General features: G+C 39.6%; 1 protein-coding gene across 2 annotated transcripts in view; it reads left to right on the top strand.

Annotated features, from left to right (window-relative positions):
- The first annotated feature begins 7,642 nt into the window (after positions 1-7,642).
- Positions 7,643-27,124, top strand: part of FNIP1 (folliculin interacting protein 1) — a 123,363-nt gene continuing 103,881 nt past the window's right edge. Inside the window, exon 1 of one of the 2 annotated variants that reach the window (XM_028527517.2) lies at positions 7,643-7,861. In XM_028527517.2, the coding sequence (XP_028383318.1) occupies positions 7,770-7,861 (92 nt within the window). In that variant the 5' untranslated portion in view covers positions 7,643-7,769. The remainder of the gene's footprint in view (positions 7,862-27,124) is intronic. The other variant, XM_028527518.2, reaches the window with a different exon arrangement.

Here is a 27,124-nt window from a genome sequence, read left to right as displayed (position 1 = left end):
TTCTTTTTCTTTCTGTATAATCTTCTTTGCTTGGCTGATTATACTATCATTTGATAGGTTCCCTCTGGTATCTCAGTCACAGTGTGTTGATAATTTACTATCCTTCATCTGTGTTCCATTAATTCACCTCTCAAGGTTCTATACTCTTTATTCTTGTTATCTAGACCTCATCGATTCTGCCACAAGACTGTCACTTTACTATTACTGTTAATAAGACCTAGTCCATACAATTGTAAATACTACTCAATACCCCTACCTGATCTCAGCCCACTTGGCAATTTCCTGAACTATACTATTGTCTCTATTCTTTTACACACTACTCCTATATACTAATCTTTAACCCAACCCTACCTTAGAATCTGACCTCCCACAGCCTCACAGCTTTCTGGATCCAACTAACAATCCTCTCGTCCCCAATAAGAGTCTTACCCTCTTTCCATCCTTTCTAAAACGTAGATAGTGGGGTGGAGGATCACAGTTAACACTACAAGGAGCCAAAGGATAAACCATCTCTTCTCTACTGGCTGCTAATGTAAATATCATAGTACACTGTCTTGCTGTCTTAAACCATTTCACCTTACTCCTCCAACTGATCACAAAAAAAGAGTAGGGGGAAGCTGTGAACACCAGGATACATGAAGGAGATTGCACTACTGAATCTCACAAGTATTCTACCACAGAAGTTCACACCATAATTTCAGGGAACCAGAACAGATCAATTTAAGAAACAAGAAGAAACCCATGAACAATGAGAAAACAAAGAAACAACCCCCAATTGAAGGGAAATGAGGAAGCCTCAGGAAAAATGCTAAATGAAATAGAGGCAACTCAACTATCAGATAGTGAGTTCAAAACAATGATTATAAGGAAGTTCAATGAACTCACAATGAGCTATCAGAAATTAGAGGGAAACTACATCAATCTCACTACAAACTATATAAACATGAAAAAGGAAATAGAAACTCTCAACAAAAGTCAAGAGGAAATGAAGAATACAATTTCTGAACTGAAGAACACAGTAGAAGGAATGAAAAAGCAGGATCAATGAAGCAGAAGGTTGGATTAGCGAGCTAGAGGACAAAGTAGAAAACAACATCCAGAAAGAGCAAGAAAAGGAAAAGAGGCTTATAAAGAATGAAGAGGGATTAAGAGAAATGTAAGACAACATGAAACGTAATAATATCCATATAATAGGGATACCAGAAGGAGAAGAAGAAGAGCAAGGGATCAAAAACCTAGTTGAAAAAGTAATGAAGGAGAACTTCCCTAATTTGATGAGAGAAAAAGTCACACAAATCCAGGAAACACAGAGAGTCCCAATCAAGAGGAATGCAAAGAGGCCCACCTCAAGACACATCATAATTAAAATGGCAAAATTTCAAGACAGAGAGGATCTTAAAGGCAGCAAGGGAAAAACAGGAAGTAACATAAAAGGGAGCCCCAATAAGTCTAACAGCTGACTTCTCAATGGAAACACTTCAAGCCAGAAGAGAATGGCAAGAAATACTCCAGGCAATGAGAACCAGAGGTCTGCAACCAAGGCTACTATATCCAGCAAGGCTCTCAATCAAGATAGAAGGCCAAATAAGAAGCTTCCCAGACAAAAGAAGTCTAAAAGAATACACCTCGACCAAACCAGCTCTGCAAGAGATTCTAAAGGGACTGCTTTAAGGAAGGGAAGGAAAAGAGAGAGAGAGAGGAACACACGTACATAAAAGGCTATGAATAAGTACCTATCAATAATAACCTTAAATGTAAATGGATTAAATGCTCCAATCAAAAGACATAGAGTAGCTGAGTGGATAAGAAAAAATGACCCACATATCTGCTGTCTACAAGAGACCCACCTCAGGACAAAAGACCTACACAGGCTGAAAGTGAAGGGCTGGAAACAAATCTTCCAAGCAAATGGACAGGAAAAAAAAAGCCGGGGTAGCAATACTCATATCAGACAAAATAGACTTCCAAAAAAGGTCCATAAAGACCCAGAAGGTCACTTCATAATACTCAAGGGAAGAATCCACCAAGAAGACATAAATATTGTAAATATGTATGCACCCAACATAGGAGCACCCAAATACATAAAGAAAATCTTAGAGGACTTCAAGAAAGATATGGACAGCAACACAATTATAGTGGGAGATTTTAACACCCCACTATCAAAAATCGACAGATCTTCCAAACAAAATATCAACAGATATTGTGGCATTGAACAATACCCTTGATGAAATGGACTTTACTGATTTATACAGAGCTCTCCATCCAAAAGAAGCTAAATATACATTCTTTTCAAATGTACATGGAACATTTTCAAAGATAGACCACATGATAGGACACAAAACAAGCCTCAAGAATTTCAAGAAAATTGAAATCATACCAAGCATTTTCTCAGACCACAAGGGACTGAAGCTAGAAACCAACCCCAAGGAAAAAAAAACCCAAAACACTCAAAATCATGGAGATTAAATAGCATGCTATTAAACAATGAATGGGTCAAGAATGATATTAGGGAAGAAATCAAAAGGTTTTTGGAAACAAATGAAAATGAACTCACAACAACCCAAAACTTATGGGACACAGACAAGGCAGTCCTGAGAGGGAAGTTCATAGTGATACAGGCCCACCTAAAAAAGTTAGAAACATTCCAAACAAACAACCTAACCCTACATCTACAAGAACTTGAGGAACAACAACAAAGCCCAGAGCAAGCAGAAGGAAGGAAATAACCAAGATCAGGGCAGAATTAAATGACATAGAGACTAAAAGCACAATTCTAAGGATCAATGAATCCAAGAGCTGGTTCTTTGAAAAGATAAACAAAATCGACAAGCCTTTAAGCAGACTCATCAAGAAAAAAGAGAGAAGATCCAAATAAACACAATCAGAAATGAAAGAGGAGAGATTACAACAGATACCACAGAAATACAAAAGATTGTAAGAAATTACTACAAAGAACTGTATGCCAAGAAATTTGAAAACCTAGGTGAAATGGACAACTTTCTAGAAAAATATAATCTTCCAAAACTCAATGAAAAAGAAGCAGAAAGCCTGAACAGACCAATAACAACAAAAGAAATTGAAACAGTAATCAAAAAACTCCCAACACACAAAAGCCGGGGACCAGATGGTTTCACAGGAGAATTCTACAAAGCATTTAAGGAAGAGCTAACCCGTATCCTTCACAGACTATTCCAAAAAATCCAAAAAGATGGGAGTCTCCCAAACTCTTTTTATGAGGCCAACATCATCCTAATTCCAAAACCAGATAAAGACACAACAAAGAAAGAAAACTTCAGGCCAGTATCACTGATGAACATTGACGCTAAAATCCTCAACAAAATATTGGCAATCCAGACCCAACAATACATTAGAAAGATCATACACCATGACCAAGTGGGATTCATTCCAGGGATGCAAGGATGGTTCAATATTCGCAAGTCAGTAAATGTAATACATCACATAAACAAAAGCAAAGACAAAAACCACATGATCATATCAATTGATGCAGAAAAAGCATTTGATAAGGTACAGCATCCATTCATGATAAAAACACTCAGCAAAGTGGGAATAGAGGGAGCATTCCTCAACATAATAAAGGCCATATATGAGAAACCTACAGCCAACATCATACTCAATGGGCAAAAATTAAAATCTTTTCCACTAAGATCAGGAACAAGACAAGGCTGTCCACTTTCACCACTTCTATTCAATATAGTACTGGAAGTTTTAGCCACAGCAATCAGACAAGAAAAAGAAATAAAAGGCATCGAGATCGGAAAGGAGGAAACAAAACTGTCACTGTTGGCAGATGACATGATAGTGTACATAGAAAATCCTATAGACTCCACCAAAAAACTGCTTGACCTAATAAATGAATTTGACAAAACAGCGGGATACAAAGTCAACATCCAGAAATCAAAGGCATTTTTGTATACCAACAATGAAACAGCAGAAGCAGAGATCAAGGAAAAAATCCCATTTGAAATAGCAAAAAGAAAAATAAAATATCTAGGAATAAACCTAACCAAAGAGGTAAAAGACCTGTATTCAGAAAACTACATAACACTCGGGAAAAAAATCAAGGAAGACAGAAACAAATGGAAACATATACCGTGTTCATGAATTGGAAGAATTAATATCAACAAAATGTCCATACTACCCAAAGCAATTTACACATTCAATGTAATTCCTATTGAAGTACCAATGACATATTTCACAGACATAGAACAAACACTTCAAAAATTTATATGGAATCATAAATGACCCCGAATAGCTGCTGCAATTTTGAGAAAGAAGAGTAAAGTAGGTGGGATCACAATACTCGACACTAAACTATACTACAAGGCCGCTGTAATCAAAACAGTCTGGTACTGGCATAAAAACAGGCACATAGATCAATGGAACAGAACAGAGAGCCCAGAAATAAACCGAAGTCTCTATGGTCAATTAATATTTGACAAAGGAGGCAGCAACATAAAATGGAGTAAAAATAGCCTCTTCAACAAATGGTGTTGGGAGAACTGGACAGCCACGTGCAAAAAAATGAAACTTGAGCACCAACTTACACCTTATACAAAAATAAATTCAAGGTGGATAAAAGACATAAATATAAAATGTGACACATTAAAGTCCTAGAGGAGAACGTAGGCAGGAGAATCTCAGATATTTCACGCAGAAGCTTTTTTACTGACTTGTCCCCTAGAGCAAGGGACATAAAGGAAAGAATAAACAAATGCAACCTCATCAAAATTAAAAGCTTCTGCACAGCTAAAGAAAACAGTATCAATATTAAAAGAGAACCAACTGTATGGGAAAACATATTTGCCGATGATACCTCAGACAAGGGTTTCATCTCCAAAATATATAAAGAACTTACATGACTACACTCTAAGAAGACAAGGAATCCAATTAAAAAGTGGGCAAAGGACTTAAACAGACACTTCTCCAAGGAGGACATACAGAAAATCCAAAGACACATGACACGATGTTCAATATCGCTAGCTATCAGAGAGATGCAAATTAAAACCACAATGACATACCACTTCACACCAGTCAGAATGGCCATCATAAAAAAAGCAACAAACAACAAGTGTTGGAGAGGTTGTGGAGAAAAGGGGACCCTAGTGCACTGTTGGTGGGACTGCAGACTAGTACAACCACTATGGAAAGCAGTATGGAACTTCCTCAGAAAACTAAAAATGGATCTGCCTTTTGACCCTGCAATTCCACTGCTGGGACTCTATCCTAAGAACACTAAAACACCAATACAAAAGAACCTATGCATCCCAATGTTCATAGCAGCACAATTTACAATAGCTAGATGCTGGAAGCAACCAAGATGCCCATCAGTAAATGAATGGATCAAAAAACTACGGTACATTTACACAATGGAATTCTATGCAGCAGAAAGAAAGAAGGAGCTCCTACCCTTTGCAACAGCTTGGATGGAGCTGGAAAACATTATGCTAAGTGAAACAAGCCAGGCAGTGAAAGACAAATACCATACAATCTCACCTTTAACAGGAACCTAAATAACAAAACAAAGAAACAAGCAAAATGTAACCAAATACACTGAAATAGAGGACAGGCTGACAGTGCCCAGAGGGGAGAGAAGAGGGAATCTCAGGGGACATTGGGAAGGGTTCTCAGGAACAAACTTAAAGGACACATGGTCAAAAACTAAGGAAAGGGCGGTAATGGGAGGGAAGTGGGGAGGGGTGGGAGGGGGGGCTGGATTGGTAGTAAAAAGGAGAAAACTGTATTTGAACAATGATTAAAATAAAATTAAAGTTAGCTCTATCGCTGTCTTTTTTGTTTGCTTGGATCCGCAGTGCTTAGACCAAGGGCACTTAAACATTTATGGAATGAATAAATTAATTTGTTAATCATATATCAATAGTGCTTTAAAATATTATACTATTGAGCCCTGGCTGGTGTGGCTTAGTGGGTTGAGTGCTGGCCTGTGAACCTGAGGGTCTCGGGTTTGATTCCCAGTCCAGGGTACATGCCTGGGTTTCAGGCCAGGTCCCCTGTAGGCAGTGTGTGAGAGGCCACCACACACTGATGTTCCTCTCCCTCTTTCTTCCATGCTTCCCCTCCCTAAAAATACATAAGATCTTAAAAAATACATTGTACTATTGAAACTCAACATGTTGACCACTAATATTCTCAGATATACAGGGTGGGACAAAAGTTGGTTTACAGTTTTAAGTACATGAAATGGTTTATTCTTGTATTATTATTTATTGCATTATGTTCCATACGAACAACTGTAAACCTACTTTTCCCCCACCTTGTATATTCTGCCCATTACTTTCTTTTTTCTATATTCTCTATATTAGAGCACTTATTTTCTAGCTGAGGCTCTAGCTGCAAATCAGTAGGATTTGGCAGCCACTTAAAAGACAGTTTGATTTGTATGCCTAGTTAAATGAAATTCTCAATAAAGTGTTTTTTAATCTAAATTTCCAACCACATACCAGTCACTTCCTGACATCATATTTGTCAGAGAATTGCATCCCATAGTATAAAATTATCCTCCTGGAGTGGGAGTGCTGAACATTTTTAAGACAGTTTGATCCAAACCCTGCTGAATTTCAGCTCCCAGGGTTTAATAAGACTTTGAAGTCATTTACGAGCAATGGTTTTCTTCTTTGGAAAGAAGCTTTCATCCTATCAAACCCATTTGTGTACAATCTCACAATCCTTCATACCTAGACATTAAGATTGAGCCTAAATCCTCAAACCCCCAGCTAGCTCTTCCAAGGGACTACGGAATTCCTGGTGTCCCAGGGTTCGAGGCTAGTCACTAACTCTGAGGCTGGCTGCCTGCAGTCCCCAGCCGAGACCGTCTCTGCTGGGAGTCTTGGCGGGGCGGGTGTCCTGGCAGGGTCCTCCGTCAAACCCCAAGAGCCAGCCCGGCGCTGTCAAGCTCTGAGTCCGCGCTTCTGCAACCCGGCGCTGGCTGGTCTGTGGCCAAGGCCCCACGGGTAACTCGTGCGCCTTCTCTGCTCTGCGGTCCAGGGACTCTGCTAGGCGCCGGATGGAGGTGCAAAGCCACAGGGGCTGAGCTAGGGGGACGTCGAGGGAAAGCTGGCTGCCCGTGCTGCTCTAAGCATCTCTCCTTGTCGAGAGCGCAAGGAGCAGAAAGCTTTTGCACTCCAAAATCCTTGCTATCGTCCCCAAGCCACCTTGTCGTAGCCTCCGATAGCAACTGACAGCGTCACGGAAGATCCGAACCTGAGCGCGCTCCCGCTTGGCTTCCGCAGCAACTCTCACTCCTCATTCCTCCTCCCCTCCCCTCCCCCCCCCCCCCCCGCCCCCCCCCCTCCCCTCCCCCCCCCTCCCCCTCCCCTTTCCCCTCCCCTTCCATTCCCTCCGCTCTCCTCCCCCTTCCCCTCCCATTCCCTCCCCTCTCTTCCCCCTTCCCCTCCCCCTCCCGACCCGCCCTTCCCCTCCCCACCTCCTGCTTCCGCGCACGCCCCGCCCCGTGAGCTGCCACGTGAGGGAATCCACCCGTCAGCCTATGGGCGTCAGCTCCGCCCCACGCCCCCACCTTGCCCCCTGCTCCGCGCGCCGCCACGTGACGCGGCACACCGCCAGCCAATGAACGCTGGCTTTGCCTCGCGCCCCGCCCCGCGCGCCGTGGCCGTTTGAAGTGACTAATTTCTGTCATATGACTGAGGCACCCATGGGGGTGGCAGGGCGGCTCTAGGAGCGGGGACCTAGCGAGCTCTCTGAGTGGCGACCCCGGCTTGGCGGTGGCCAGCATGGCCCCTACTCTGTTCCAGAAGCTTTTCAACAAGAGGAATGGGTCGGGCGCACCCGGTAGGGACGCTCGCGACCCGGATTGCGTGTTCAGGTAGGGCGCTGCGGGGCTGGGGGCGCAGAGCCGACGGCCTTGTGGCTGTGGGCTCCGGACGCGCCAGGGCCTTCTGTGTCCACGCCCGCACTAAAGCGGCGCTGGGACCGGGACCGAGGCCGCCGTCCTAGGGGCCAGGCAGCTGCGGACCTGCGCTGGAGGGTCGGAGCGAGGTCCTTTCTCCCCACCCCCCACCCTGGGTAGCCCCTTCCTCCTTCTCGGGGTCGGTTTGTTTACGCCCTGCTCTGCAGCCACGCGCGGCTCTGCCTCCCCGGACCGATAGCCGCTGCTAGAGCGTAAGGTTCACAGGCTTTTCTGGCGGCAAGGAGCGTTGGGCGCGGGCAGGGTTGGACCTCAGCCCTCGTTCTCCAGGCGGAGTTCTCCCCTCCTCCCCGTGACCAGTCGCCCTCTGGGTGCTCTGTTCCAGCTCGGTTGGTGATGTGGAGAGAGCTGCACGTTTTGGCCAACCTTGCCAGTGCAGGGAAGGCTGGAGGAGCGAGTGGGCAAGATGCCGTTCTTGCAGGTTTCTTGGAAGCTAAAATTGGAGGTGTGCGGTTACCCGACCCAGCGGCCTCAGTGTTGTCGAAGGAAAAATGTGAAACCTAAGAGATTATGGTTACTACTGACCAAACCGAGGCAGGACCGAATCAACTGAAGCATGGAGGTGGCATTGACCATAAAGTCATCATCCTTTTAGAACTGTTACTAAAAGGAGGCTTTAAAAACTGAGAACGACAGCAAAATATTTTATGACACTGCAGGCTTCGTTCATTTTTGGTTATTAGACCTGTTGCTGGTAGAAAAACTCTAACATTGTCAAACTTGATGTAATACGAAACTGAATTCAAGGTAAAATAGTCTCCAGCCTGCATTTGAAGAAGATTGTGTCTTCCAAAACAGCCTTCATACTTGTCGCTCTGTGGAAACTCGTATATATAGCTAGGCTAAATGTCAAATATCACTCATACCTGCTGGGGTAGCCGAGAACCCGGCCATGCAGTGGCTGTAGGAAAAAATGAGAATCTGTTCAAGTTTGCCACGGGCGAAGGTGTGAAATGACTACCACTCTGGTTTAAAAGGTTTTGGTATTAAAATTGTTCACCCAGTCTTGCTAACGCAGGTCACACTAGTAAACATTCAGTAAGACCTGTGGAACTGAAGTAGTGATGCAAAGAAATTTAACTGACTTTAAAGGGAGAAAAATCTCAATTGTGATTCTCTTGGAAAAGTGCTCAAAGATAGTTTTTTAGGTTTTGGTCTTTTCCATTGGGAAATGTCTTGCCATCCTCATGTAATGACCTTCTTTTAGATATTTCTTTAGTGTTTTTCTTTTCAAAAAACGAAAGCGTAGTCTACCTCACACTACACGGAGCCATCCAGTACATCGAGTCAATAGAAAGCAGGTTTAGGAAGGGTATTAAAAAGGGGACCGTTGTATAGGCTCTATCTTTCTAGGCGAAGACTGACTTTGGGGTACTTGAGTTTTCAGAGGTCTCAGGTCATTCATGTGAAAAACATTTTAATGTCTGTTTTTTAAAAACATGAAGTCTACTGTACAGTTGTGTAATACTACTTTAGAGTTGCCAAAGCACTTTCTCAGTAGTTATCTCATGTGGTATTTCACAACCACCTTGTCAGATAGGACAAGCAGCAGTATAGATAACTACCTGGTACTTTTTCTAGTGAAAATAAGAATCATGTGTAGACTTATTAACTGTAGTACAATAAAGAATGGGTTACTTTCAAAATAAAATGTGTATGTGTGTACAAGTGAGAAAATGAAAACTGGTTAATGTCACACAGCTAGTAAGTCTGCAGGTCTAACCCACATCTTTAAAAAAAATTAAAACAACTTCTTTGAGCTATAATTTACATACAATAAAACCGAACCATTCCAAGTATCTTGTGTCTTTTGTTACATGTATACAGTTAAGTACCCACCACCCCAATGAAGATTTGGAACACTTGCTGCTTTGGAGGCAATCCTTAACCCCTTCTCACCCAGGGCAGTCACTGATCTGCTTCTTGTCTAATGACAGAAGTTTTTGCTTTTTTTTTTAGAATTTCATGTAAGTGTAATCACACTAGTAATGATTTCTCGTGTCTGGCCTAACTTAACTCAGTGATGATTTTGAGATTCCTTCATGTTGTAGCTTGTATTAATAGTCCTCTCATCTTATTGCTGAGTAGTATTACGTTGCCTGGGTGTACCATGATTTGCTCATTCATCAGTTGGCAGACATTTGTGCCCAGATCTTTATGTGGACATGTATGTTTATTTCTCTTGGGTGGATACCTAGCAGTGAAATTGCTGGGTCATATGCTTAACTTAAAAAAAAATTGCCAAACTTTTTCAAAGTTGTATCATTTTGTATTTTCACTAGTTACATATGAAGGTTACAGTTGCTCCAAGTCCGCTCCAATACCTGATATTGTTAGTCTATTTTGCAATTATTTTTTGTGTGTGTTGTAAAATCCAACAAAATTAACTGGATTATCCAGTTTTGAATCTTTTTTGATTATAGCCATTCTAGAGGGTATAGCAATATCTTGCTGTGGTTTTAATTTAATTTCTGAATAGCAAATGATGTTCAGCATCTTTTGATGTAACTTGGGTTTTTGAGTAGACTTAAAATGTAATGTTCATAGCAGTATGCCATGTTTTCCTTTCTAGAACCTTTTTTTTTTTTAGCTTAAGTTGTTAAATCAGGCTTGAGCACGTTTAGCCCTCAGCCCATAGAGTCAGTTCTTAGAGTAAGCAATATACATCGCCCAGTGGTGATAAGCTGTAGTAAGATCATAGGGGAAACTTTTATAAAGAAGCCTTAGGAGTCTTTTAATATTGTTTTTCATGGTTACCCCATTGGAAAAGATGGTTAGGCGTCATCCTTTTCCGTTCAGTCTTCACTGTTAAGATCTTTACTTAACAGATTTCTGTGTGCTTGTCTTATCTAAGCTTCTTGAGCTGGAGATGAGTGTGAAGGGAATCACAGGGAGGATATTATTTCAGTCATTTATAGAATTAAAGCACTAGTTTGTTTTTATCTCTTAAAGAATTTGGGAAAGAAGGTGCATTTTGGAAGATGCTGCTTTATTCTCTCCATCAGGCCACTTTCCAGTGGAAGTAAGAATTAAGTCTAAGCCCAGTAACTGCAGTACCTATAAAATGATTGCTTTGAAAATAATCTTGAAAAAAATAATTTGGTGAAGAAGGTTGTTTCATAGTTAAATGTCTGTAGGACATAATTCATGTTCAAAAATGATTTCTCTTTTTGTTTTATTTCTAATACATGAACATTTGCTCATATTGTCCGTAGGGGGAATTCTTAACCTTTTGAAACAACTTAATCGGTCTTTTGCCATCATTCTTGCTTTTCTCCAAATCATTCTCAATTCTTTATCCTTTTAAAAAATGCAAGTTGATAATGATTAGCAGGCAAACATGGTATAGGATTTAGTATCTTCATTTCAGTTATTTTAAGAATTAGTGAGATAAGTTATATAAAGTACTTAATGCAGTACTTACCACATGGCTTTCAGGAACTAGAAGTTGTTACTATGATGATCTCATGCTTATGTGTGAAATCATTCAGTTTAGGCTTAAATTCCTTAAAGTGGTGCTATGTGGTATGTGGCTTTTGCAAAGACTGTACTCTTGATTTTTTTTTTAAAAATTCCATAAAGTCATTTTTTAAAACATAGACATTAGTCTATTATTATACTTAACAGAATTAACAGAAATTTTAAATACCATCTATACTTAGCCTACATTCAAATTTTCTGGATTGTCTCAAAATGTCTTTTTGTAGATTTGTTGAATCATAATCTTGTCTGCATATTGCATTTGCAGTTATGTTGCTTAAATAATTTTTATTCTATAACGGTCTTCTCCCCCATTTAAATGTGATTTGTTGTTGAAACTGGGTTATTTTTCCTGTAAAATTTCCCACATTCTCTCTTTGACTGTTGGCTTCATTACAGTTTCTTTTGATTAATTGGTTCTCAGTAATCTGTGTTTTAGTAAGCCCACTCTAGGTGATTCTGATGCTCAAATTTGAGAACCACTGTTAGAACTTATTCTCTATTTTTTGTGAACTAGTAGTTAGAAAGTTTATTAGATTTAGGTTCAGGGTTTTTTTTTTTAATAAAAATATTCCATTGTTGTGTATTTCCTATCAGAGTTACATAATGTCTGGTTGTCTCACTTTTAGTGATGCTAAGATTGATCAATGATTTCAGGTGGTATCAGCCTTATTTTTCATTAAAAAAAGTATTCTTTCACTAATGATTTTACCATCTTTTGTTGATCATCGCCTGAATTCATTATCTTGTTGGGGGTTGCGACATGGTAATACCCAAATCCTAATTCTTTCTTTATTTATTTCCTAGAAGAACTTTGTCTTACTGCCTGTTTGGTACTCTATGCCACAAGAGAGGCAGCATAAAAATTTGATTGTTTCCCTTTATTTTTTAAAGATAATTTTTTCTTTTTTTAAAGGTTTTATTTATTTATTTTTAGAGAGAGGCAGAGGGAGGGAGAAAGAGTGAGAGAAACATCAGTGTGTGGTTGCCTTTTGTGCACCCCCTACTGGGGACCTGTCCTGCAACCCAGACTTGTGCCCGGACTGGGAATCAAACCAGCAACCCTTTGGTTCACAGGCCAGCGCTCATTCCACTGAGCCACACCAGCCAGGGCCCCTTTGTCATTTTTTTCAGAATAGTTTATAATGAGTTCAGTGAGTTTTCATTTTGTTTATCATTTTATTACATCATGAGCTCTTGGATTTTAATGTAGTAATCAATTATAGTCAAACTGTTCCATATTTGGCCATTGGAAGACTTCAAATTAATTTATGTGCCCCTTTGATGTGAACTCCTTAGTCTTTGATAACCTTTTGCTTTCTTTTGGCCTTTATTCCCATCTCCCTTTCCTATGATTTTATTACCTTGGACTTCTTTTATTTTGGGTGGTGCCATGCGGTGGTATTCCCTGTTCTTGGCATAGTCTTCTATACCTTTCTCTTTAGCTTTTTGTTGTGATCGTCTGCGTTTATACTAATTATCCTCCTTCCAGGAAGCCTTTTCTGATTTCTCCCAGGCTGATTAGGTTTCACTGTAATTTCTTCCATAACTTACTGCATTTCCTTCTGTGACGTTTATCACAGTTGTCATTACTTATCCACATCTCTCTTCTTTGCTTGAGAGCTCTCTTCAACTTCAAGGTGTATTCTGGAGATAGAACCCTGTAGAACCACTTGATGAGATGTTTGTAGGGAACAGATACCTAGGTTTCTGGCTGGAGCAGTTAGGTGGACACCATTTTGTGAAGGGAAATATAATATTGTGGGGGCCTGTCTTGAATACCCTATCAAAAGTAGCAGCCCTCTTCCCTATTTTTTGTCAGAACACACTGTTTATTTCCTTCATAGCCCTTGTTACCGTTCACCTGTCTTCCCCAAGCTCATATTGTTGTGCCAGTGTGTAGCACAATGCCTGAGTATATGCTTAGTAAATATCTGTAGAATGAATATATGAAACATTTTTGAGGGCTGAAGGAGTGTATCAAAAGTTCTAGACACTTGGTCTAGTTTTAATTGCCAGTGAGCTACCCATATAGAGATGTCCAGTTGACAGATAATAAAATAAATCTGGAGTTCACAGTAGAGGTTGGGATTGGGGATATGAATTGGAACGTATTGTCAATATTACAACTAAGGGAATACATAGGAACATGGTATAGATAGAGAATTGGAAAGAACAAGGGTTTTCCCTGAGGAATAAAAAAATGCACAGATGTGGGAGAGCAAAGTCTACAAAGAAGGAATGGCCAAGAGAGATACAAGGAGAGCCATAGGTATGTGGTTAGGATAGCTGAGAAAGGGAAGTGTTACAAAAATGATGGAATGACAAGCTATTTTGTATGCTGATTGCTAACAGGTCGTGTGAGATGAGAAACAGAAAAGTACTGGATTAGTCAAGTTGGAGATAATTTGTGACGTTAATCTTTGTTTTTGAGGAGGCATGTTTAGGAGGGGAAGTAAGATACAGGTGGAGTAAATGAGAGGTAAGGAACTGGCTTCACTCCTAAAACATTCTGTTTCTGCAGGAGAAACAATCTGTAGTGCTGAGTTATTTTTTCACTTTCAGTGTTCTGATTTAATCTCACATTTTGAGCTTCTGAAGTTCTTAAAAGCTAGCTTCTTAACATTGTCAATATCTATAAGAATTTTCAATGTTTTTTAATGTAATTTTTATAAAGATTTGCTGCATTCACAAGGGTTTTTATTATTTTTAAAGTACTACCCCTCCAGCCCTAGCCAGGTGGCCCAGTTAGTTGGAATGTCATCTGCACACCAAAAGGTTATGGGCTCCATCCCCCATCAGGGCGCATTCCTAGGTTGAGGGATTGATCCCTACTCAGGGTGATTGTGGGAGGCAACCTGTGGATGTGTGTGTGTGTCTCTCCCCCTCCTTTCTCTCCTCCCTACCCCTCTCTCCTTCCCTCCCTTCGTTTCCTTGTAAATCAGTGACAAACATACCCTTGAGGGAGGAGATAAATAAATAAATAAATAAATAAAATATTACCCCTCCATAGATTGTACCTTTTAATCTTACATTAGAAATAATGGTTATAGTATTCTTTTTTTTACTTTTTTTTTAAGATTTTATTCATTTATTTTTTAGAGAGGGAAGGGAGGGGGAGAGAGAGAGAGACAGACAGACAGACAGACAGACACGGAAACATCAGTGTGTGGTTGCTGGGGGCCATGGCCTGCAACCCAGGTATGTGGCCTGACTGGGAATTGAACCCGTGACACTTTGGTTCGTAGCCTGTGCTCAATCCACTGAGCTATGCCAACCAGGGCTTACAGTATTCTTTACAGAAAATTCTGTCATCATATTAAAGTGGAAAGTTGAGAATTATAAGTAAATACATGTTAATAATCTGAGGTATCAATATTTATTCCTGAGTCTAATTTTGCAGTAAAAAATGCAGTATTCTATTTTATTGTTAATTTGATTTGCTCTTTCATCTCTGTGTAGTGGTATTAAATTTTTTAGAACCACATTTATTGACAGAAAACAGGTTAGTGAAAAATACAGCTTCAGTGGTCAGTTTATAAAACTTGGACCTCATTTCTTACTAATATAATAATTATTGTCTTAAATCCTACTGAGTTTAAATTGTCTTTTAGGAAAGACTTGTTTTAAACAAACTCCCTATATAAAATGTAACAGAAACCTTTTTGTGTAAAGGAGCCCTAAGCCAATCTCTCTGTTCCTGTTCTTGGCACCACCATATTCTTAGTCTATTAAATTGAAAAATCAGAGAATCATCTTTTACTTCTCTTTCTGGTGATTGCCACAATTGTTCATATGTTAAATACTGTTGATTTCATATTCTGCACTTAGTTCTTTTCCATTTTTCACTGTTGTCATCTTCATTAAGGGCTTTAATGCTTTTTATAAAAATTTTGCTACTTTCCCACTTTTTGTGTGTTCCCCTCTAACCACTCTACTGAACTGATTTTCCTAAACTGTAATTCTGGTCAAATCACTCAGAAATCTCCAATGACTCCCTATTGCTTAACATGGGATTACTTTGTGCCAAGCATTATTTTCGGTGCCTTACACATACTAATTTATTTAATTCTCATAATAGCTTAATAAACTAAGTCTGATTATCACTATTTTATACATGAGGTAATAGAGGCACAGAGAAATTAAGAACTTTGCATCAGGTCATGTGGTAAGTGATGAAATGAAGATGTGAACTGAAATTTGAGTTCCAAAGCCTTTGTGTTTAACAAAGTCCAAACTCCTCAACTTGGCACATCCTTCTCTAGAGTTGAAGCCTGGTGTGATGGACTAGAGTTCATATACCCGCCCCAATAGTTTCCGTATATACAATCTTGGGAAGCAGTATCATGTTTCATTAAAGGTTGGGTTTATGTGTGCATGTCTGAGTAGGGGAGTGGATGCTGGAGATACAGTCCCCAGGGTTCACTGCACCTAGTATTTTAGAGTTGTTTTGAGGATTAAGTGGCATGGGAAGCACTCAAATGTTAGAATTCCTTCTCAAACTCCCTCACCCTTCAGTGTGTCCTTTTTAGTCTCATAATTTTTCCTCTAGCTATTGATTCTGAATCAGAATAATTAATGTTTCTTGAGAATAATCTGGTTCACATGTGTGTACAGTACTAGGAATAATATGACTATAACGCATCTTCCCTTTTTTAAACATTTTATTTATTTATTTTTAAAGAGGGAAAGGGGAGTAGAAAGAGAAGGAAACATCAATGTGTGGTTGCCTCTCATGTACCCTCTGCTGAGGACCTGGCTCACAACCCAGGCATGTGCCCTGGCCGGGAATCAAACCAGTGACCTTCAGGTTTGCAGGCCAGCACTCAATCCACTGAGCCACACAACCCAGGGCTGAGTCCTTTAATTTTACACAGTTACTATCTCATTTGTAGGATGCAACTGGCAGGCTCTTTGCAGCTTTTCAGTCTGTTTTCATCCCACCCTGTTGTGGTCTATTATATAAGTTTTAAAGATTTATATTTACATTCACAAACTGCATTTTGAAGTTTATAAAAAGGTGAATAAAATAGAGTTACGATAAGATTCCCAGAAATATTTTGTATTTTTGTATTAATTTTGATTTATTCCTAGTTATTTTATACCATAAAGCATCTGCTATACCTTTATAAGGATGCAGAAATAGAATATAAATTATTTGTAAAAAATGTAAATACTTGAAGTTTTTACCAAAGAAATACCTGAAATAAATTAAACAGTAGACAGTAAAAACCCATGTTACTACACCAGCTGTGACATGAATAGCTCCAGGGCTCTGGCAACACCTGACTGACTAGCTAGGGAAGCTCCTCACTTTTGACAGCCTGGCTCTAAATTTAACGTGAATTTTTTGCCCCCACCCCAGCAGCACTGTGTTAGGAATTTACTTATAGTAAGACCCTCCTGATCCTAGAGGCTACTGCTTTTTCGATTATTTTGGCTGTTACTTTGAGTATTTACTTATATATTTACAAATAATATGAATATGCTGTTTATTGAGAAATGCATTCATCTTAAACATTATATATTACTTTCCTGTATTGGTAAAGGTTTAGGTCTTAAACATACACACGTAAACACGCACACACACCCCCCCTTCTTTTCCCTCTTTATTCTGCCAATATTGCAATGTTTGGATAACTTAAATGATCAAGGTCAGCTATGCATATTATTCTATTGTAAATGTTCCCTACTGAGCTAAGTATATTTTATGTTTTCTTGTACTTTTTTCTTGGAATTAATTGCCTTTTGGGAGAGTCACCTTGTTTTCTCTAAAATCTTTAGCCAACTATTTCTACATCCTTCAGTGCTCCTCCCACCCCTCCAAAATACCTCTCAAAACAACTTGTAGTTAAACCTATCAAATAATTGATTAGTTCACTTTTTAATTTTTTTTTTCCTCCTACAAATGTCCTTGGAACCCTCTGGCCTTATCTGTCTCTAGCTTGGACTGCTTGGCCTGTGTGTCTGCTTCAAAGCATTGTCATGAGACTTCTTTTGCTTTCCTCCTGGGAGTTCCTTTGACCTTTTTCATTAGAAGCTTCTGTTGACTGCGTCCATGACATTTTCCTCTTTGGATTATCCCCTTGTTTTGGTGGTGCATGTCCTTCTAGGACCTTTCTGAGAATGAGTGCTTGGGAAATAAATTTTTTGAGACTTTGCAAGTCTGAAAATGTCTATTTTAACGTTTGGTTGGTAGTCTGGTAGATACTTAAAGCTATATTCAGAATTATTTTAACTCAGAAATTTGAAGGCTTTGCTCCATTGTCTTCTGGCTTCCAATATTGCTGCTGAGAAGGCTAAAGCTGTAACTCTCAACCCTCAGGAAGCTCTTGAAATTTTCCCAATTTTCTCTTTTTTCTGAAATTTCACAGTCATATACTTAGTTTTTTTTTTAACAAATTATTTACTGATATTTGGTGGGCTTTTCATTCTGGAGACATTTTACTTTGGGGAATTTTCTTAAATGATTTAATGATTTCATCATTTCAGAAACTTTTTTAAAATCATTTTTTATTTTCAATTTTTGTTGACATATAGTATATCAGTTACAGGGGCATACCCTGTTGATTAGATAGTATATAACTTTGTAAGTGATCATCCTGATAAATCTTGTATCCATCTGACACCATACATATTTATTAGAGTATTATTCACTATATTCCTTATGCTATACTGTACATCCCTGTGACTAATCTGTAAAAACCAATTTGTATTTCTTTAATCCCTTCATCTTTTTCACTCATTCTCCCAACTGGCAGTTGTCAGAATGTTCTTTCTATTTCTGTTCTGCTTGTTTGTTGATTTTGCTTTTTAGATTCAATCATTGACAGATATGTATTTATTGCCATTTTATTGTCCTTTTATTGCCATAGTTTTTTTAAAAAGATTTTATTTGTTTATTATTTTTTTAGAGAGGGTAAGAGAAGGACAAAGAGAGGGAGAGAAACATCATTGTGTGGTTGCCTTTCAAAGTCCCCCTACTGGGGGCCTGGCCTGCAACGCAGGTATGTGCCCTGACTAGGAATCCAGCCGGTGACCCCTTGGTTCACAGGCCAGTGCTCAATCCACTGAGCCACACCAGCCAGGGTTATTGCCATAGTTTTGATCTTTCTTTTTTTCCTTCTTAAAGAAGACCCTTTAATATTTCATCTCATACTGCTTTGGTGATGATGAACTCCTTTAGCTTTTTATTATCTGGGAAGCTCTTTATATGTCCTTCAATCATAAATGACAGCTCTGCTGGGTGGAGTAATCTTGTTTATAGGTCCTTGCTTTTCATCACTCTGAATATTTTTTGTCATTCCCTTCTGGCCTGCAAAGCTTCTGTGGAGAAGTCAGCTGACAGTTTTATGGGAGCTCCCTTGTAGGCAACTAAATGCTTTTCTCTTCTGCTTTTAAGATTCTCTTGTTAGCCCTGGCTGGCGAAGCTCAGTGGATTGAGCACGGGCTGTGAACCAAAGTGTCACAGGTTCGATTTCCAGTCAGGTTACATGCCTGGGTTGCAGGCCATGGCCCCCAGCAACCACACATTGATGTTTCTCTCTCTCTCTCTCCCTCCATTCCCTCTCTAAAAATAAATAAATACAATCTTTAAAAAAATTCTCTTGTCTTTAACTTTTGCCATTTTAATTATGATGTGTCTTGGTGTGGGCCTCTTTGGGTTCATCTTATTTGGGACTTTCTGCATTTCCTGGACTTGCATGTCTGTTTCCTTCACCAGGTTAGGGAAGTTTTCTGTCATCATTTTTTTCCAAATAGGTTTTCATTTTCTTTTCTCCTTCTGGCACCCCTATGATGCTAATGTTGGAACACTTGAAGTTGTACAAGAGGCTTCCTGCACTGTATTTTTTTGGATTCTTTTTTTCTTTTTGCTGTTTTGATTGGGTGTTTTTTGCTTCCTTATTTTCCAAATCACTGTTTTGATTGTTGGCTTCATCTATTCTGTTGATTCTCTGTAAATTATTCTTCATTTCAGTTAGTGTATCTTTAATATCTGACTGGTTAATTTTTATGATTTCTATACCCTTTTTCATGCTCTTGAACTTCTTATTTAGTTTGTTGAAGTTATCACTAAGTTTCTTCAGTATCCATATAACCATTGTTCTGAATTCTGTATCTTGTAGTTTGCTTGCCTCCATTTCATTTAGTTTTTTTTTTTTCCTCTAGAGATTTCTCCTGTTCTTTCATTTGAGAGCTGTTTCTTTGTCTCTGCATTTTCGCTGCTTCCCAATGTTTGTTTCTGTTTTAGGTAGATCTGCTATGTGTCCCAAACTTGATAGAATGGCCTTGTGTAGTAGTTGTCCTATAGAGTTCAATGGTGCACCTTCTCCAGTCACCTGAGTTGGGTACTCCAGGTGCATCCTTGTGTGGACTGTGTGCACTGCCTTTGTTGAGCCTTGATTGCTATTGGCATCACTGGGAGGGATTGACCTCCAGGACAGTCAGTCAGAAAGAATGGTTGCAACTACAGCTGAAAAGCTACTGTGCTGGAGTAGACCCTAGAGAACAGGACTTACTTCAGTGGGGCTTTGGTGCTCACTGAGTCCACTCTTCATGTGTTGCTTATGGAGGTGGTAGGGTTGTAATCCAGATTGGGTCACCAGGTATGCTGGCTCTGGGGGCCTTCCAGAAGGTGCATCGTCATCCACCACCTGTGCCCTGTCTGGGGCCACACAGCATGAGCTACAGAGTGATCTGCAGATGGATGCTACTTGTGCTGGGCTTGGAGGTGCCCCGTGAGGCCAAGCCGCCAAACCAAGGCTGGCTGCCTCTAGTGCAGGCCTGGCATCACTTAGCAAGAGATACAGGGCACACAGAGGCTAGCTGCTGCTTGTTTGAGAGGGTTCATTAAAGTCTGAAGCATGAGGTAAGAGAGGCCAAATGGAAAAAGCCACTGGAAGTGGCTTGGGTGGGCTGCAAATTAGGTGGATTAGGGTCTCAGGGAATCAATCACCTGTGTGTGGGGAACTGTGAGCCAGGTTGATGGAGACTCACATATGGCACTTGCCTGCCAGCACTGGGGGTGTGGGGACATCTCAGAAAAGGGACAATGGCCTGTGTCAGCACTTTTGTGTGACAGAAGACTGCACCCCCCAACTCTCGCCCTGATGCCAGATAATTCAGTTCCTCCCCGTATGGCCCTGGTACCTTTCAAGCTGCTGCCCCAGTGCTAAAGCTCAGAGGGATTGAGTCCTATGAGTCTTTATGGGTGCCCTTTATGAGGAACTGCCGGGGACTCAGAAGCCCTCAATCTCACTCAGCCACAATCCCCACTTGTACTTTACAGCCAGAAGCTATGGGGATTTTCCTCCTGGCACTGGACCCCTGGGCTGGGAGGTCTGGAGTGGGGCTGGGACCCCTTGCTGCTCAGGGGGCACTTCTGCGGCCAAGATCTCTCTCCTTTTATCTGCCACATGTGGGTATTGGACCAGCCTGTTCTGCAGTCTCCCTTTATCCTACCTGTCTCTGTGGGGCTTCTTTAATTCCCTAATTGTAGGACTTCTATTCAGCTAGATTTCAGGTGGTGCTGAATGATGGTGGTTCTGTAGTTCAGTTGTCATTTTTATATGGTTGTGAGAGTATTTGAGTACTGTACTTTCCTATGTTGCCATCTTGATTGGAAGTCCCTTTCTAAAACTTTTAGTAGTAAAGTTCCCCAGGGAAAGCTTCCTGTACTGATCCTTTTAAGTTTCTTTTTTTTTTTTTCTTCTCTTACCCAATTTCTACCTATCTCTATCCTAAATCTGGGAGATTTTGTCATTACTTTCGGGTGAATTTTTTTGTGTCTATTTTTATTTCAGCTATCATATTTTTAATTTCTAAGAGTTCATTCTTATTTTTCTTTTTTTTAATATATTTTATTGATTATGCTATTACAGTTGTCCCATTTCCCCCCTTCTCTCCCCTCCACCCTGTACCCCCCTCCCACCCACATCCCCCCCCTTTAGTTCATGTCCATGTGTCATACTTATGAGTTCTTTAGTTTCTACATTTCCCTTACTATTCTTGCCCTCCCCCTATCTATTTTCAACCTACATTCTATGCTACTTATTCTCTATACCTTTTCCCCCTCTCTCCTCCTCCCACCCCCCTGCTGCTAACCCACCATGTGCCCTCCATTTCTGTGGTTCTGTTCCTGTTCTAATTGTTTACTTAGTTTCTTTTGGTTTTGCTTTAGGTGTGATTGTTAATATTTGTGTTTGCTGTCCTTTTACTATACATGTCTTTTCTTTATCTTCTTTTCTTAGATAAGTCCCTTTAGCATTTCATAAAACAGGGGCTTGGTGATGATGAACTCCTTTAACTTGACCTTATCTGAGAAGCACTTTATCTGCCCTTCCATTCTAAATGAGAGCTTTGCTGGATAGAGCAATCTGGGATGTAGGTCCTTGTCTTTCATGACTTGGAATATTTCTTTCCAGCCCCTTCTTGCCTGTAAGGTCTCTTTGGAGAAATCAGCTGACAGTCTGATGGGAACTCCTTTGTAGGTGACTGTCCCCTTACCTCTTGCTGCTTCTAGGATTCTCTCCTTCGTTTTTACCTTGGCTAATGTAATGATGATGTGCCTTGGTGTGTTTCTTCTTGGGTCCAACTTCTTTGGGGCTCTCTGAGCTTCTTGGATTTCTTGGAAGACTGTTCCCTTTGCCAGATTGGGGAAGTTCTCCTTTATTATTTGTTCAAATACGTGCTCGATCTGTTGCTTTTCCCCTTCCGATTCTGGTACCCCTATAATTCGGATATTGGAACGTTTAAAGGTGTCTTGGATGCTCTTAATCTTTTCCTCAATTTTTTGAATTCTTATTTCATCATGCTTTCCTGCTTGGTTGATTCTATCTTCCTTCTGGTCCACTGTATTGTTTTGAGACTCATATTCCTTCCTTTCCCTATTGGCTCTCCTCCGCGTGTCTTCCTGCATCTGTTTTATGGTAATCTGCATTCTTTCATCTAAATTTTGTCCAAAATCAACCAGTTCCGTGAGCTTTCTGATCACCAGTGTTTTGAACTGCGCATCTGATAGATTGGCTAATTCTTGGTCGCTCAAAAGGATGAGTCCTGGGGGACTGATCTGCTCTGTTGAAAACATATTTTTTTCCCCCATCTCTCCTTTTTTTTTTCCAGTCTGGTTGCTCTTGTTACGGTGGGCGGCGGAGCCTTAGGTGCTCACCGGGGCTGGGCACCCCAGTCGTTAGATTGTGATGTTATATGTGGGGGTGGGGCGGGAGTGGGGCGGGAGAAAACAGTTGGCGGTAGTTCCGTTCCCCTGGACTCAGACCCTTGTCTGGGCTTCTGGGCCGCGAGTTCTGCCCTGGTCCACAATCGCTACCCCTCTGGGTCTGCCAGCCGCAGCTTGCATACTCAGGGATCAGCGCTGCCTTCTTGCGCCCCTGGATGGCTTTTGCGCCGATTCGCGCCAAACCTTCCCCCGACTGCCGACCCGAGCCAGCCTCGCTCCCGCCCGGCTCGTCTTCTCCTATGAGTCCAGATGAACGCGTCTACTTCAACTTCTTGGCTGCCCGACTTCCATTGAGATAAATCCTCTGCCGGATCTGGGTGTTATTCTGATAGTAAATTATTGTTGTAAGTTATTGGTTTTCTAATCTTGGTTGTACGAGGAAGTACGGTGCGTCTACCTATTCCTCCATCTTGCCGGAAGTCCCTCATTCTTATTTTTCATAATCCCCTGTTTTTCATCCCTATGTCTGAACCTCTTTAGGGACTGAAGTCCCTAATAACCTTTCAGTTGGTGCTTCTTTGACAGTTTCCCAAGAGAATAAACATCAGATCTATATAGGAGTATGATTAAGAGGGAGGATGCAGAAGGCCAACTTCATATCCTGTGAAGGATATGCTTTTTGTTCTGTGCCTTTCCTCCACCTTCCAAAGTGCCTTATGTTTCCAAGGGACTCTGAGGGAGCAAATGTTTTTTTTTTGGTTGCTCATTGACATCCCCATATATTAACACTTGGTTTGTAGCTGCTTGTTTCCAAAAAATCAGCTGCTACTTTTCATCTTTCAAATGCAGTCACACTTTGGTTCTTGAATGTCTTGGTTCTCAGGCAGTTCAGTTCTCAACCATGTCTTTCACAGGAAAAATATCTCAGTTGTCTTAACAAAACTTTGGGTCTCAATTCTCTATTTGACAAAACTTTCATGCTGATATCTCTGTGATTGGTCACATGTCAACAAAGGAGAATGGGGTTTTGAACAAGTCACTTCTTGAACAGTTTTCCAGAATTATTTAAGTTTGAGAACTGAGGTTCCACTTTATTTACTGAAATCTCTTTATCTTTGGAAATTTTCCTCTCATATTCACTATGTCATAAAGACATGTATGTGTGTATATATATTCTACTTCCTATCACATTAGGTAGGATAAAGAGAGACTGCAGACTGAGATTTGAATGTATCAGTGCACTTGGCTTAACCTGAAAAAATTTAAAGCTTTTTATTATGAAAAATTTCCAACAAAAAAGTGAAGATACTATATATACCAGTACCCATCTTCAACAGTTATCACCATTGTGGCTTTTTTGTCTCACGCCCCAGATTATTTTAAATATTAATACTATAATTTTTTGTTGTTGGAGTGTTTTAAAGGAAATGATAAACATCTTGTCATTTCACTGTGAATACTGGAATATGAATGTCTAAATGATTACTATTATCTCTAAGAATGAACAATGATTCCTTAATATTTAACACTCAGTTCATGTTCAGTTTTCCATAATTGTCTCAGAAATGTCTCTTTAGAGCTGAAAGTTTGAATTAGGATCCTAATAAGGCTCACATATTAATTTGTCTGTAGAATGTTCCATATTTTAGATTTGGATCTGATTTCTTCCTCACTTGTCCTTGATCTTGTTCCTCTCTCCATTTTATTTTCTTTAAATTGGTAATTAGATTTAGTGGTTTGATTGGATTCAGGTCCAGGTTTGTGTTTGGAGGGTTGAAGACTATTTCATAGGTGTGCTGTGTTCTTCTTAATACATTTTACTGGGAAGCACATATTTGCTGGTTGTCCCCCTTTTAGTGATGCTAAGGTTGATCAGTGGGTTCAAGTGGTATTAGCCTGATTTCTCCAGTTTTATGTTGTCCATCAACCTTTCACCTAATGATTTTAGCATCTATTGATGATGATTATTGGATTATTTCATTGAGGGCCAGTAAAAATGTAGTTGCTGGGCTCTATCCCCAAGAATTTATCTTTGTAACAAATTTCTAGTTAGTACTGAACTACTGTATTATTTCATTAGGGGCTGGAGAATAATTACTTATCATTTCTTCTGAAATTGGTCTGTAGAGGAAAACAAATTATAAATGTTTTATTTACCAATTTTCAAAATAATGATTTGGTGTTGTAGAAACTTCACAGGAGACGAAGGAGGTGGCTTTGGTTGATGTTTGTTTTTGTTGTTTGTTTTCTTAATGTTTGATACAGTCCACTGCAGCCGTTGTATTTTTTGGTGAACCATCTTTGGCCAGTGGGGGCCTTTTCAGATTGGCTCCAGTGTTTTTTTGACCTTATTAGTGTTCTGGCATGACAGTATGCTATTACAGTCATATTCTGATCCATGCTTGAAATCAGCTGTTTTCTCCAGTGATCACAGTTCCTTTTGGTAGGAATGGTATTCAGTGACCTCTCTGTATCCTGGAGGTTGTCATTGCCACAGCTTGTCATTATTTGTAGGTCATTTCAGAGGACAAAAATAAATGTTAATACTATTTCTGATTCAAATTAAATTTCACAGTGTTTTTATTTAACTTTTTTGATTTTATATTTTTATCCATTACAGTGAAAATCCTGTTTCCTGACAACATTACTATCATTACTTAATTGATTAATTTTATAACACATATATTAGTTTCAAAATAACACTACTAGTGTTATACTAGGTATAATACTGTTGAATGCAGTTTAAGGTTTTTTTGAGGTGCTTCTCTTCTCCCCACTCTTTTCCTTCTCTCCTCTTTCTCTTATTTCTTTCCTTTTCCCTCTTTTTTTTCTCTTCTCCATCTCTAGTATTTCCAGCCTCTCCTGACTAATACATAGTCCCTTGTATGTATTCTAGTGGAGAAACTCTTGCATGTGTGACCAGTGTATACAAAAATGTTAACAGGAACTGGAATGATATAATTTCTGGGCTATACTGTGGAGTCTTCTGTGTAGGAGAGTCATTATTTTTAGAATTTGTAGATCAGTTAAGTGGCCATTGTAATGATTTAAGCAAAAAGTAATTTCCTTTTTTCAAATTGTCTGAGAGCTTATCATTTATGTTTTGAATTATATTTACTTTTCTGTTTTTGTGAGAAGTGGAAATTTAGTTTCTAGTTTTATGACCTATAGCTTGTTTGTTTTACATTTATTTTGGATTTATGTGAGACAGTATGCTTAAAAATACAGAAAAGGTACACAAAGTAATATGCTGTAACCGTATTTTTCCATTATAAATGTTTATAATATGTTTTCTGTACTTTGCCTAGATATGCTGGCATTAAGACATTTTGTATTCAATTGATGTTCCAGTTAAATCTGATATACAGTAGGGAAGTAATGCTCAGCTCTATGCATTAAAACCATCAAGGAAGCTTTTAAAAAATTCTGATATTTGGGCCCTCTTTCAGACAGATTTTATCAGATTCTAATATGCTTCTGGGTTTGAGAATCACTGGACAAGAAAAGAAAATGAAGAGGAAAGATGGCCTTTGGATAAATAGGGCCCATCTTAGAAAAACGACCAACTAAAAAGAAAAATCTTAATTGATCATGTCTCTACAGCCACTTTTTTTTGTTTTTCTTTAATTAAAAAAATTTCAATTATAGTTGACATACAAAATTATTTTAGTTTCAGATGTACAACATTGTGATCAAACATTTATATAACTTACAAAGTGATCACCTTCATAAGTCTAGTACCCATCTGAGACCATACATAATTATCACAATATTATTGACTACATTCCCAATGCTGTACTTTACATTGCTGTGATTTTTTATAACTGGCAATTTGTACACCTTAATCTCTTCCCCCCTTTCACCCATCCTCCAAAACCCCCTTATTACAGCCATTTTCGAGTTATTTAATTGATACAAATCCATATTCTAGAGTAGAGCTACTTTAGATTTAAGCCATGCTACTATTATGGAAAATTAGGATCATTTTTGGTTCTTTTCCTTCTTAAACTAAGTAAATGTTTTTGGTGCTAGCAACACTTTTAGTGAATTAGCTGCTTTGATGTTACATTTATTCTTAAAATGATTTTTAATGAACTTTATTCAAATATGATACATTCAGCTAAAGGCACCCTTTTAAATATATATAAATATATATATATATTAATCATGCCTTTTTAATATTTGGTGTTTCGATGTTTGAGGCCTTCTTATGCTTGAGGCGATGTTTGAGACACTGCACCACCCAACTAATTCCTAGAGAGGATTGGATGGACTCGGGGAAGAGTGTGCCCTTCATGTGCAGACCAGCCAGTCCAGAGTCTACCCTCCATCTGACTACCTCCTCTTTTTGAGTCTCGTATGCTCCTGGGCAGCTGTTTCCCTGCTCTAATCACCCCAAAGCCAGCTATCAGCCAGGGGGGGCAGTTTGTATACTTTGGAGATCACCAGAATTATTCAAACTGGCCAATCCTAAACCTGCTTAACTTGGTTACCCTGCCTTGCCC

This window comes from Phyllostomus discolor, chromosome 13 (assembly GCF_004126475.2).
Source record: "Phyllostomus discolor isolate MPI-MPIP mPhyDis1 chromosome 13, mPhyDis1.pri.v3, whole genome shotgun sequence".
Taxonomy (NCBI): Eukaryota; Metazoa; Chordata; class Mammalia; order Chiroptera; family Phyllostomidae; genus Phyllostomus; species Phyllostomus discolor.
The sequence above is the reverse complement of the archived record's forward strand: the minus strand, read 5'-3'. Positions and strand labels throughout refer to the sequence as shown.